This window comes from Mesocricetus auratus, unplaced genomic scaffold (genome assembly GCF_017639785.1).
Source record: "Mesocricetus auratus isolate SY011 unplaced genomic scaffold, BCM_Maur_2.0 Super-Scaffold_100020, whole genome shotgun sequence".
Classification (NCBI taxonomy): Eukaryota; Metazoa; Chordata; class Mammalia; order Rodentia; family Cricetidae; genus Mesocricetus; species Mesocricetus auratus.
The window spans coordinates 28,560,902-28,575,097 of record NW_024429201.1 but is presented as its reverse complement, the minus strand read 5'-3'; the positions used below and the strand labels follow the sequence as shown (position 1 = coordinate 28,575,097).

At 37.3% G+C, this 14,196-nt stretch overlaps 1 protein-coding gene across 10 annotated transcripts in view; it reads right to left on the bottom strand.

The window, feature by feature from the left end:
- The window catches only part of Xrcc4 (X-ray repair cross complementing 4), a 186,769-nt gene that overhangs the window by 147,788 nt on the left and 24,785 nt on the right, over positions 1 to 14,196 (bottom strand). For all 10 annotated transcript variants that reach the window (XM_040729048.1, XM_040729050.1, XM_021223431.2 and 7 more), the window contains exon 3: positions 10,226 to 10,398. In XM_040729048.1, the coding sequence (XP_040584982.1) occupies positions 10,226 to 10,398 (173 nt within the window). The remainder of the gene's footprint in view (positions 1 to 10,225; positions 10,399 to 14,196) is intronic.

Here is a 14,196-nt window from a genome sequence, read left to right as displayed (position 1 = left end):
ATAAAAGCTTATATAGCATAGCAATTATTCATATGCATGAAACAAAAATAACAGGATAAAGTGGAGTCCACCATACCCATACTCATAGGTCTTTCTCTGATACACCGTTAAAGGTGATTTTTGGTTTTTTTTAATCACATAGTTTATAATTTAAATGTAATGGTATCCTCCTTGTTATAATTCCAACTCTAATCATATACTTATATCTGATATGCAACTGTTTTGGGGATGGATCATTTTGTTTCTATTTTTGTTTTTTGCAAAAATGCTACTTATACTAAAGGTGATGCATTCAACTGTGATCTCTATTACAGATACTATTTTCCCTTTAAAAAAATAAGAAAGGGAGAGATATAGGGGCATGGAGATCTTTGTGCTCACAGACATCATTAGGGGACCATGGAATGTAAAGCACACAGGGTTGTTCCTTCAAGGGAAGGAATGCAAAACCAGTTATTTCCCCAGAAAACTGGAACAGACGTGCTTTCTAATCCGGTGACCTTTGTGTAATCTGTGTGGCTGCAACTTTCTAGTACCTGACCCTCCTCCAGACAATCTATAGAAATTATTTTAGTGGAATGTGTCTATGTACTTTACAAAGAGTATCATGTAGTCTCACATGAACTGTAATTACTTTCTTCCTCAAAAACATTTAGATATGCTTTGCTGTTCTGTGTTGAAATACACCTAAAATAAACAACTCAAGTCAGACTCCCAAAGTTTGAACCTGCATTGGCTATTGGGTCATGTTACACCAAAGTGCCTTCATGTTTCCTATGGTTTATCTTACTACTGCCTGTGAAGTTTGCACAGAATGCTAAAACTTAGTAAATAAAAATGAGATCACACATGGAATCTCAGCATAGCAACTTAAAAATCAGTGCTTTCAAACAATTTTCAAAGGGAATTGAGATGTCATCCACGTGTTTGCAATCTACATAGTAAGTACCTTTAGTTGATAACAAAAATAATACTTTCTTTAAAATAGTAAAAAAGAGGCTCACTCTAGCAATGCTTCAAAGATGGAAATGTGTCCACATTGGTATGTTAAGTACATATTTATGTTCTAATTCTCTTACACTATTATTTCTATTTACTGCCACACACTTATCTAAGGTCCTCCTCATTTTACCGGTAGAATATTATGAATGCAATAGAGCTTTTAAAAACTCAATTAAAGGTTGAGTCAGAAGAACAGGTAGGGTGCCTACCCTCAGACCTATCTCATTCACTTGATTCCATCCCAACATACCCAATCTACCACCATCCCTTCCTACCCTCCCCCACCTCCCGCCTCCAGTGCTGTGTCCAAGCCCCAATTCCAGTAGTGATGCCCTGCTCAAGTACAGGCCAAGCCCGCCAAAAGAACAGAAGGCCACCTGCCCATTGAACTTCCCCATGCCTCCTACCCCAGTCACATTCACTCGCCCCAAACTCCAACTAAGTAGGGCATCCCCTGATAAAGTAAAAACCACACCAGCCAGAAGCATTCATAGGCAGACTAACTCAGATGGAGAGTCACTCTAGACCAGAGATCACACTGGTCAGCAGAACTCCAGATAGGTCATTCACACATGCCCCCCCCACTCACTTGGTGCCTCCATGTCCATATCCCCAGACCCCCATCCTTATTGCTGGGTCCCAGCCTCCAACTAGATAGAGATCCCTTGCTCCATTGCTTCCCTGCTCCAAAAGAAGGCACACTGATTGCCAGAATTCCAACCCCCAATTCAGGCAGAAAATCCCACTCAACCACAGGCCACACACACCAGAAGACCAGAGAGGAAACAGAAATCAAGGAACAAACACCCATGCAACAAAGACAAACTCAGAAATCAACGCCTACACCTATAATCACCCAAAACCTGAGCCCTAAATGCCAGCAAAAGAATAAGATCAAAAATAGCCATGGCATTATGTCACCATTAGAGTCAGATATCCTAGTACAAATAGCCCTGAATATTCCAATACAACTGAAGCACAGTTTTGAAGATAATAGAGGTTCTTAAAGAGGAAGTGAATAACTCCCTTAAAGAACTAGCAGTTGAAGAAAATGAATAAAACTGATTAAGACCTGCAAACTGAAATAGAAGCAAATGAAAAACCTAGTGAAGTGGACAGATAGGATAGAGGCAAGCTTCATCAACAGAATACAAAAGTTGGAACACATGATGAAAGAAATTGATACAGAGGTAAAAGACAATGTTAAATCAAAAAACTTCAGACACGAAACATCCAGGAAATCCTGGAAACTATGAAAAGACCAATCCTAAGAATAAAAGAAATACAAGAAGGGGAAGAAACTCAGCTCAAAGGCCCAGAATACCAATCAACAAAACCATACAAGAAAAATTTTCTAACGTAAAGGAGATGCCTATAAAGTACAAGAAAAACACAGAAGACCAAAAAGATTGGACCTGACTGAAACATAATAATAAAACCACTACAGACATACAGAACAAAGAAAGAATAACAAAAGCTGCAAGAGAAAAGACCAAATAATATAAAAGGCAGACCTATTAGAATAACATCATACTTCTCAATGGAGACTCTAAAAGCCAGAAGGGCCGAGATAAATGTCATGGAGACACTAACAGACCACAGATGCCAGCCCAGACTACTATACCTAGCAAAACTTCCAATCACCATAAATGGAGAAAACAAGATATTCCATGATACAGTTAAATTTAAACAATATCTATTTACAAATTCAGCCCTATACAAGATATTAGAAAAACTCCAACCCAAGGAGATTCACTACATCCAGGAAAACACAGAAAATACACAGCATCACACAGCAAAACCAAAACTAAATTAAAGGAGCATAAACAGACACACACAACAGCAACAACAACAACACAACAAAATAACAGGAATTAACCATTACTGGTCATTGATATTTCTCAATGTCAATTCAATTTCCCCATTAAAAGACACAGACTAAGAGACTAGATATGAAAACAGGATCTAAACCTGGGCGTTGGTGGCGCACGCCTTTAATCACAGCACTTGAGAGGCAGAGGCAGGCAGATCTCTGTGAGTTTGAAGACAGCCTGGTCTACAGAGTGAGTTCCAGGACAGCCTCCAAAACAATACAGAGAAACCCTGTCTCGAAAAACCAAAAAAAAAAAAAAAAAAAAAAAAACAAAGAAAAGAAAAGAAAACAGGATATATCCTTCTGCTGCATAAGGAACACACCTCAACATCAAAGATAGATATTACCTCAGAGAAAAGGTTGGAAAAAGGTTTTCTAAGCAAATGAACTAAGAAGCAATCTGGTATAGCCATTCTAATATCTAACAAAATAGACTTAAAACCAGAATTAACTAAAAGAGACAAGGAAGGATACTTCATACATATTAAAGGAAAAATCTACTAAGATGACATCAAAATACCATAATTTGCAGATGATATTACTATACACATATGCAACTCCAAACATTATACTAGGGAATTCCTATAACTGATAAACGCCTTCAGTAGAACGGCTGGATAAAGATTAACTGGAAAAAAAAACAAAAACAAAAAACAAGTAGCCCTCCTATATACAAAGAACAAAAATACTGAGAGAGATAAAACCATTCACAATAGACACAAACAATATAAAATATCTTGAGATAACACTAACCAAGAAAGTGAAAGGCTTGTATGACAAAAACTCCAAGTCTTTGAAGAAAGAAATTTAAAAAGATGAGAGAAGATGAAAATATCTCCTATGCTCAAGGATCCCTAGTATTAACATAGTTTTAAAAAAAAGCAATCTTACCAAAAGCAATCTACATATTCAATGCAATACTAATCAAAATTACAACACAATCCTTTAAAACACTGAGTTTCATATGAAAAAATAAAGGAAAAGAAACTGTGCTAGCTAAAACAATCCTGTACAATAAAAGAACTATCGTGGGTATCACCATCCCTACTTCAAGCTGTACTATAGAGCTATAGAAATAAAAACAACAAAGAATTGGCACAAAAACAGACATGTTGATCAATGGAATCAAACTGAAGACTCAGATGTAAATCCACATAAAAATGGACACCTGATTTTCGATAATAAAGCCATATATGCACATGAATGAAAGAAAGCATCTTCAGCAAATGGTGCTGGTCTAACCTGATGTCAGCATGTAGAAGAATGAAAATGCATACATATTATCTATCACCCTGCAAAAAAAAAATACCTCAAATCCAAGTGAATCAAAAACCTTAACATAAAACCAGATACACTGAAATAATAGAAGAGAAAGTGGGGAATAGCCATGAATGCATTGGCACAAGAAACAACTTCCTGACCAGAACACTAATATCAAATGGACTGAGATCAAAAATTAATAAATGGGATCTAATGAAACTGAAAAGCTTCTGTAAGGCAAAGGATATCATCAACAGGACAATATGGAAGCCTACAGAATGGGAAAAGATTCTCACCAACTGCATATCTGACAGAGGGCTGACACTCAAAATATATAAAGAACTCAGGAAACTAAATCTCAACAAATCAAATAATCCAACTTTTACAAATGGGGTACACATCTAAACAGAGAAATCTCAAATGGCCAAGAAACACTTAAAGAAATGTTCAACACCCTCAGCCATCGGGGAAATGCAAATCAAAACTACTTCAGATTCTATCTTACAACTGTCAGAATGGCTAAAATAAAAAACAAAAATGACAGCACATGTCTGCAAGGATGTGAGGCAAGAGGAACACTCCTCCATTGCTGGTGGGAGTGCATATCATTATGACAGTTCCTCAGAAAATTAGAAAACGATATACCTCAACAGATAGCTATGCCATTTGTAGGCATATGTCCATGGGGACACTCGCTCAACTATGTTCATAGAGGTTTTATTCATAATAGCCAGAAACCATAAACAACCTAGATGCCCTTCAACTGAAAAATGGATAAAGAAAATATGGTACATTTACACAATGTAGAATTTCTCAGCTCTTTTAAAAAATGACATCATAAAAGTTGCAGGCAAATGAATAGAACTAGAATAAACATCATCCTGAGTGAGTTGTCCCAGACACATAAAGACAAACACAGCAAGGACTAACTTACAAATAGATACTAGCTGTTAAGTAAAGGATAATCAGTCTTAGAGAGGTTAAGTAACAAACAGGGCTCAAGGTGGGACACATGGATTCCCCCTGGGAAAGGGAAGTAGAATAGATTTTGCTGAGGGACCTGGGGACAGATTGGAATGGAATCAGGCAGCGGTAAGGAGTATGGTGGAGAGAAAAGGTAAGGTGAAAAATGACTGGAATTGGAGGGCATTTGGGAGTTGATGTGAAACCTAGCACAGTGGAAACTCCCAGAAATCTATGAGAGTGACCCTAGAAAGGACTCCTAATAATTGAGGATATGGAATCTGAACCAAGCATCTCTATAAGCAGGAAAGGCTCTAGTAGTGGAGACACTACTAGACACACCAACCCAGCCACAAAACCATTCAACTACAATATGTCCTGCCTGCAAGATGTGCTGGAGTAACGGTGATACACAACTTGTGAGAGTGGCCAACCAATGATGGAACTGCAGGGTAGATGGCCCAGAATCCTAGAATAGAATCAAATAACACTGGTAAAAAAAAGGTCAATGAAATGATTCTGAACAATATTCAGCTATACTCACAGATTGGCGCCTAGCCCAATTGTCATCAGAGATGTCATCTAGGAATTGATGAGAGCAGATGCAAAGATCCACAGCCAAACATTAGGTGGAGCCTGGGGAACCCCACAGAAGAGTGGGAGGAAGGAATATAGGAGCAAGAGGGGTTGAGATCACCATGAGAACACAGCCCACAATATCAACTGAGTAGGGTTCATATGGACTCACAGAGATAGCAGCAGCAATCACAAATCCTCACATATATGTTATGGTTGTGTAGCTTGGTATTATTGTGGGCTTTCTAAGAGTGGGAATTAGTGTGAAACAATAAGTAAAAGACCCAGAGATAGATACTGGGGTTCAAGTTTCAAGCTGAAGACTAGAGAAGCAAAGCAGGAAAGCCAGTAGATTTCACCCCTACCAAACTGAAATGGCAATCCTGTCTCCACAAATCCTCAGAGACAAAAGACTGAATTCCTGTCTCCTCCTCCTTATATTCCTTTCTCCACCCAGCCATATCCTCCTGTCTCTGTCTGCTTAGTGCTAGGATTAAAAATCGGTGATCCCAAGTGCTGAGATTACCTTTGGGTGAGCTGTTTCTTTTAGGACCAAATCAATTTCCTGTAGTCAGTAAGTCCTTGAACTAAAGATATGTCTACCTCTTAATACTGAGTCCTGGGATTAAAGCTGTGTATCACCACTGCCTGATCTCTATAGCTTGAGGATGGCTTTGCTTTCTGAATTCTCAGGCAAGCTTTAATAAATCATAAATATCACCACAAATGGAGGTATCTCCCATTCCTTTGCCTGCTCTTGGGACCTCCTAAAAGGCTGCCTTGTCTAGCCCTGACATGAGGGTTTATGCTTAGTCTTACTGTAACTGGTTATGCCATATGCAGTTAATATTGTGGGAGGTCTGCTCTTTTCTGAAGGGAAACAGAGGAGTGGATCTGGGAGAGAGAGGAGGTAGGGGGATTGGAGGATTGGAGGGAGGGAAACTGCTGTTGGGATATACTGTATGAGAGAAGAATTTTTCAACTAAAATACATTAGTTGTAACTTATTACAAACAAAAAAACTTCTCAAAGCAAAGTAAGAAGAAAATTACGAAGATACAATGTCTAAGTGACCAAGTTCTACAATGAAATCAGCATGAGGTGTGAAGAGTTGAAGGAATCATCTGGCAGAGGCAGGTTCTGTAAAGACAACAGCATGATCCACTCCCAGTGCTGACACCAGAGTTCACATCGGCTCACTGTCACCTCCAGGGCTCAGTGGTGAGAGTCACACTACAGAGAAATGGTATTACTGTCTAGCTGGTCATATAGTATTTACTCCAGTAATAAGATTAAGTGAAAATATGAACTTAAAGAAAAATAATCTGTACATACACACATATAGGAAATTAGGTATAAATTCAAAGCTAATCTCATAAAAACTTTGAACACGTTCTTTCCTAAAACCTGAACATTGTAAAACAGTGTATCTAATTACAATGGAAATTGAAAATTCCAGTACTCAGGAAAAATATACTTAATTTTCTCTTTGAAAAGGGGTACTTTTAAATGAAAATCTTAATAGTTTTTTTCTTTAAAAGAGGAAAGTAAAAATGTAGATTTCATACAACTTCACATAGCATGTATATTCCAAATATTCAAGTTGTACAACGATCCTAAAAACACCATTTGGCATGTGAAACTTTTGAACGATGGCAAGAAAAGCCTCAAACTGTGCCTGCCAGTGGGGTGGTTTGGAAGCAAGTGCAATTGGGACTCATTCAAGAAGGTCTCTTTGCATGGGAACAGTCTTATGTGGAAACACAACAGAATTTAGTATAGCTTTCTGAATTGAATCTGTACATTCTTTCCGATTCGTCTAAGTTTAGGAGGTCATTGTTTTGGCAATTGTAAGTTATCTGTGTCATTAAGGAAACCATTACAAACTGCTTTACAATGTGTGGGTTATCCAAGTGCAGTGAACCATGTGTGTAACTGTCAGCACATTTTTGTCAGCAGATGAATTTATAAGATGGTATCACTCTGAAATCAGTTTGCAGAAACACATGGCATACTAAAAGATTCCCAAGGTTTGCCTGAATATGCTTGTCAGTGTTTCAGCTGCATCCTTAGCTGACATTATCATGGAAAGTTTTGCCTCATTTAAATGTCCAAAAATCTTTCTCAAGCAAGCCAGGCATGAATAAACTTATCAACAAATAAACAATGAGTAAATAAGGGATGACAATTTAAACTGCAATGGTTGAAGGTCATTTATCTAGGGACTCTTCTGAATTTCTGAGTCTTTTTAAGCTGCTAAATCACTAGTAAAAGTCAGTTGCAGCCAGGCATGTTGGTGCATGCCTTTAATTCCAACACCCAGGAAGAAAAGGCAGGTAGTTACCTATGAGTTCAAGGCCACCCTGGTCTACAGAGTAAGTTCCAGGATAGCCAGGATGTTACACAGAGAAAGCCTTTGTCGAAAAAAAACCAAAAACAAACAAACAAAAAAACCCAAACAAACAAAAATCAAGTTGAAAAGATAGTATAAGGCCTTGATTTTGCTGAAGAATGATTAATCCAGGATGGAAAACAAGACATTTTTTCAGAATTATTGCTAGTCTTCAATTCTTATACAAAGCAAACCAACTGTAATGACAGAAGTCATGAAGAATTAGAAGTTTTCTTCAGAGAGTCAGCAAAACCGGATGCACTCACTCCCAAAAAGCCAGGGCAAGTCCTCCAGCAGTGTAGTTGCTGAGCCCAGCCTTTTGACACATCACATGTGACATCACAAGTAACAGTACTTATTTAAAACAACTACCTGTTGAGGAGGAAATATTATTACTCTTAATTTGCCCTGTTCTACTTCATAATATGAGAAGAAAGAGGTAGCAGTTGCAATGTGTTTAATATCATATGATTGCGCTTGGGGCTCAGAAAAGAACACAATTAATAAACCATAGTAATCAATTCAGATCTCCTTCACCTACTTTTAATTATCATTTTATTAACCGAAGCATAATGAAAAATATTCATTGCAGTTAATGTGACTATATGTCTCCTAAACTGAAATTACAAAAGCCAGGTATTATACACTAGTCTCTACAATAACACACATTTGACAATAATTTAATTTGTTTCTTCAAATATTTCTCAGATTGATAATCCTCCTTTACTATTCTGAGTTTATAAGATTACTTTAAAAGCATTTAAAATTTTGATGGGTGTTGGTGGCACATGCCTTTAAGCCCAACACTTGGGAAGCAGAGGCAGGTGGATCTCTATGAGCTTGAGACTAACCTGGTCTACAGAACGAGTTCCAGGACAGCATCCAGAACAATACAGAGAAACCCTGTCTCGAAAAACCAAAAACAAAAACAAAATTGGATTTAGCTAAAAAGCAAATTCTTCATTACTATCAATGAACCTAATGAAGCTTCCCCTTTCTTAAACTATAGATCTGATATGATTAATAAACCAATATCAAAAGCAAATTTAGTGTCTAGTTAATTTGGGCAATATGTAAAGATAGAAGCACAGACTTTAATAAAATAGCCAGAACCTTAGTCAGAACTGGGCAGAAACTGAACAAAGCAGCAGACACGCTTGTCCAGAAAGCATGGAACCTTACAAAGCTATCCCTACTTCATTATTTTTAAGTATGACAATATGAATGTTTCCTTAGTCATTAATTATATGTACTAAACCTAACTATCTTGTTTTAAACTTGCAGATATATGGAGCTGGAGAGATGACTCAGTGGTCAAAAGCACTGGCTGCTCTTCCAGAGGATCCAGTTTCAATTCCCAGCACACATGGTAGCTCACAATTGTCTGTAACTCCAGTTCCAGGGGATCCAAAACCCTCACACAGACACACTTGCAAGCAAGTACCAAGACACATAAAATAATAAATTAAGAATCATTAAACAACAATAATAAAATAAAATTTCAAATATACTCTAAGAAAAGAAACAAATCAGTTACTAAATAGCCAAAGGTAAAAGTATTGATTTCTTTCTAAAATTCTGAATTTTCCCATATTTACTTTTGAGTAAATCAGGATGCAGTAGTATAAAACTATTTATCTCACTTTTTCAAATTGTTCATTCATGTTACTAACTGTATTGCTTAAAATGTTTTAAATACTGAAGAGTACTTTTTACGATGTAGTAAAATATGTCATAATCTTAAGATCTGAAGAATCGTGAGCTAGTGAGATGGTTCCAAGCAGAAAAGTGCTTGCTAACAAGGATAAATGATCCAGTTCCACCCCTGAAGGCCTTGTGGAAGGAGAGAACTGACTCCCGGAAGATGTCCTCTTGACCATCACATATGTGATTCAGCCCACGCACGTGCGCGCGCACACACACACACACACACACACACACATGCATGCATGCATATGCACAGACACATCCATACATACAGAAAACACTCATAGAATCACATTTTACATATATGATTTCTTTTTTAAAACTTAAGGCAAACTAATGAGGGTACCAACTAATTTCTTGATATTTGGAAGTGCTCCAAGAATAAAAGACCTGCTACTTAAATGTGAAACAAAATCCATCAATAAAATCAAATATGTTGGAAGCTTTACTTACTGAGACATCTTTCAGTTCTTTCTCAAGGGAGAAATGGCATGACTCTCTAGAAAAGATGAACCTGTATGTGTCAGATCCTGATCCTGAAACCAACGCTTTTCTCAATTCATCAGCATATTTTTCTTTCTCCATAGCCATGTCATCAGCTTCTTGGGAAATCTCCGATTCAGAAACTATGGGAAACATTAATAAAAGTAATGAAATAACAAGTTTCTATTAGAAAATACATACTTAGCTGTTACTACTTTATCAAATATAATAGATTTTTGAAAAATAATAAAATTAAAATGTTTACCCATGGCTTTTTAAAATACCTTTAGTGATATTTTTCTCTCTTTCCTCCCTCCCCTTCATTAGATAAGGACACCTGTATTTTCCTCTTTGGTTTTTTAAAGCACTTGTGTCCTTCAACAAGTTCTTTCTCTTCCTCTCCAACCATTATATCTCTGTACTTTCCCAACCTCTGTAGTTATGCCAGCTACATATGCAAATCTATGTATCCAGAGCTACGAACTGTGTGTATGTGTGTGTGCACGTGCGCGCGTGCACACACGCACCTACTTAATGGATTCATGCCACATGGGTAATAACACTCTCTGCAGGAACCATGGATTACTAAACAATTACTCCAAAGCCAGGCAATGGACTTAGAGAGACACCAAACACATGAAATACTTCCATTGTCCTTGGCTACACCCCTACAACTTCAGACGAAGTCGATATTTCTGAAGATAACATACACTTCCCATACAGACCTGGAGGAATTGAACCAGAATGGACCCGGAAGCTTTCCCTCTGAAGATTAGTGCTCACAGTATCAGAAAATGCTATGCATTTCTGACAACAGACAAATGTACACAACAGTTCTATACAACTAAAAAGTCTACAAAGCAAAACAATAATTGGCCTGCCAAGATATCCCCAAAGGTTCAAGAATTCTATTTTTATCTTGGGAATAACCATCAGTCATCTACGGTGTACTCAATAGGATGGAGGGGATGCCTGGTACTGTAAACCAAGTCAACTATCAGAGGGTAGAGAAGACACTGACCCTCGTGTAGGACCAACTACTGCTGCTTCCCTAAATCAATATAGAATCTAACTGTATGCTAAAGTCTTTCCTTATTCTCATAGGTAAGTTTAGTTCTCAGCCCCCATTCAAGAAGCTTGGTTTTGCAATAGATGGAGGCTACAACAAAGATCCCCAACTAGTAAAACTGTAGCGAATGTGTGACTTTGGGGTCCTCAGCCCCAACTGGTACATCTACAATATAACCCCTCCTCCCAGGTTCAGGAAACAGCAAGATCTAAAAGTGGAAACACTGAGAGAGAACAGGTACTAGGACATCAGCTATGAGAGGCCTTCCAGACAAAATGCTGCCCTTACAAGATCTCAATAATATGACAATGTAAGTAAAAACCTGAGTAACGAGCACACCAGGTCTGGGCAGACGCAGTCTTGCGTAAAGACTAATGCATGCCTTTCTTGGAGTCACTATAGCATTTACCAGTTATGGAGTTACTTTCAAATTAAGAGCTAAATTTTCAGCTATCATCTATAAATCAAACAACGTTAGAGATGTAACTTGGGCAACTCATTCATTTATTCTGTGCTGGTGCAGGTGCCCCAATACACACATAGAGGCCACCAGGCTGGGCACAGTAGCTGTCATCCTTGTCATTCCCCAGCTGTGCTCTGAGACAGGCTCTGTCACTGAACCTGTAGCTTACCATTTAGGCCTGCCTCCGAGAAAATCCTCTTATCTATCCCCAAGGATTGGGGTTACAGATGTGTGAGGCTACACATGGCTTTTCCACATGGCCGCTTAGGCCCAGGTCTCAAATCCTCAAGGAAACAACAGGCACATTACCTGTTGAGGCAGCTCCCAAGGCTGATGGAAGTGTTTTTAAGATGGTTTCATTAACAGAAAAATACTTCCAGTTGTTTCTCATAATGTCAATTACAGTTCTAGTGACTTAAGAAGCCTGGAAACCCAACTTGTGCCCAGTCAGGCATCATAATTACAGTCACATATATATCTAGTTCTGAGATTCTTTTAAGATTTATTTTTATTTGTGTGTGTGTGTGTGTGTGTGTGTGTGTACATGTATATAAGATACATTTTGCCGGTACCCATTTGACACCTGCCTTGGCCTTAATAACTGCAAGAAATACATCTGTTTGCCAATATACCAGCCTTCAATATGTTTTTCTGATGTTAATGTATTTTTGAAGATAAAATACAATTACCTCATGTACTTGCTTTCCTTTCCTCCCTCCAACACCTCCCATATACCCCCTTTCTCTCACTCAAGTTCATAAACTCATTTTGTTTGATTGCTGTGATACACACACACAGAGGCACAACATACACACATACTCCTAAATGTGTTTATCCAACCTCCTCAGTCTGTAGAATTTGCATGGAAATGACTTTAGGGCTGGCTAGTTGGTGTTGTATCATCCTGGTAGAGCTTATTTCTCCAGCTCTCAGTATTCCTGAGTTGTCTGTAGCTCTTTGTCTACATTAGGAGCCAGTGAACCTTGTCAACCTTGTCATGTTTAATTATAAGAAAACTTAGAAAAATTAAAACCATACAGCAAAAACATACTAGGTTAAGAATATTTTAAGGATAGTCTACTCAACAAATAGGGCTCAGGAAACCAGACATTCACAGTTAGAAATATGAAATTAGATCCTCCCTCTCATCCCAAACAACAGAAATAAAATCAAAATGGAACAAAATGAAATTGCTAGAGGAATGCATAGAGAAAATGCTTCAAATACAGGCTTAAACGAAGGGCTCCAACAGTTAAAGACACAACTGCAATTGTGGGGGGGGGTGCACAAAATTAGATCTACACAGAAAAGAAACATTTAGAAAATTGGGAAAATGAGACAAAGCTTTGCAAGCAATTCATCTTAATGGAGAATTAGTATCCAGAAAATATAGTGAACTCAGAAAAATCAACATTGAAATAATAACCTAATCAATGTGCAAATGACATGGACAGTACTTGTGTAAACAAATAAAATAAAATATGCAATATCATTATTCATTAGATAATTAAAATCAAAACTAGCATTAATTTCCACCCATAGTCAGAATGGCTATCATTAAGAAAACAAAAAACAAAAGTTGGTAGAGATGCAGCAAATGGAAGGTGTCCATGGTAGTCTGCCCAGTGCATAGTATGCATAAACAGATCACTAACTGGACTCAGGAAATTATTGATGATGATGATGATGATAATAATAATAATAATAATAATAATAATAATGGGCATAAAAGGAGAAGGTGATGGGCAGATCACCATGCAAATTTGAACAGAGGTAGTTGGGAACAGTATGATCAAAAGACATTTTAAAATGTAACATTTTAAAAAACATTGATTAAAATATTAAAAGAAGGAACCTTTAATATTGTTGGAAGAATGTAAATTAGTTAGTCCCTTCTGGAATTGTCCTCAAAATGTCCTCAAAACTTCAGACACTAAATCATCCTGAAGCACTCTTAGGAAAATACTTGAATGCAGTCAGAAAAAAACAAGGATAGGATAGTTTCATATCCAGTAGTTCACAATAGCCAAAAGAATCAGAGTGACCCGAATGCCTATCAATGAATTAGTAGATAAATGGGATTTGGTAAGTATAAACAATAGAATAAATGAATAAAACAAGAAAACAAACAATTTGGATATATAAGATAATCCCAGGAAAACAGCATGATTTCTCTTTAGATTTAAAAAGAAAATGCTTTGGGAGGTAAAGGGAGAAAAGAAACATCAGAAAGGGGGAAAATATGAAAATTAAGGTATATAGGATCATACATTTAGCATGTATGAAAATGCCATGATAAAGACTTTGGCACAAATAAGTGTCAATAAAAAAACTGGAAAACATAAAAGTATGCTAAATTTCATTAAAAAGAAAGCACATCTACCTTTAAACATATATTTTCTTAATTCA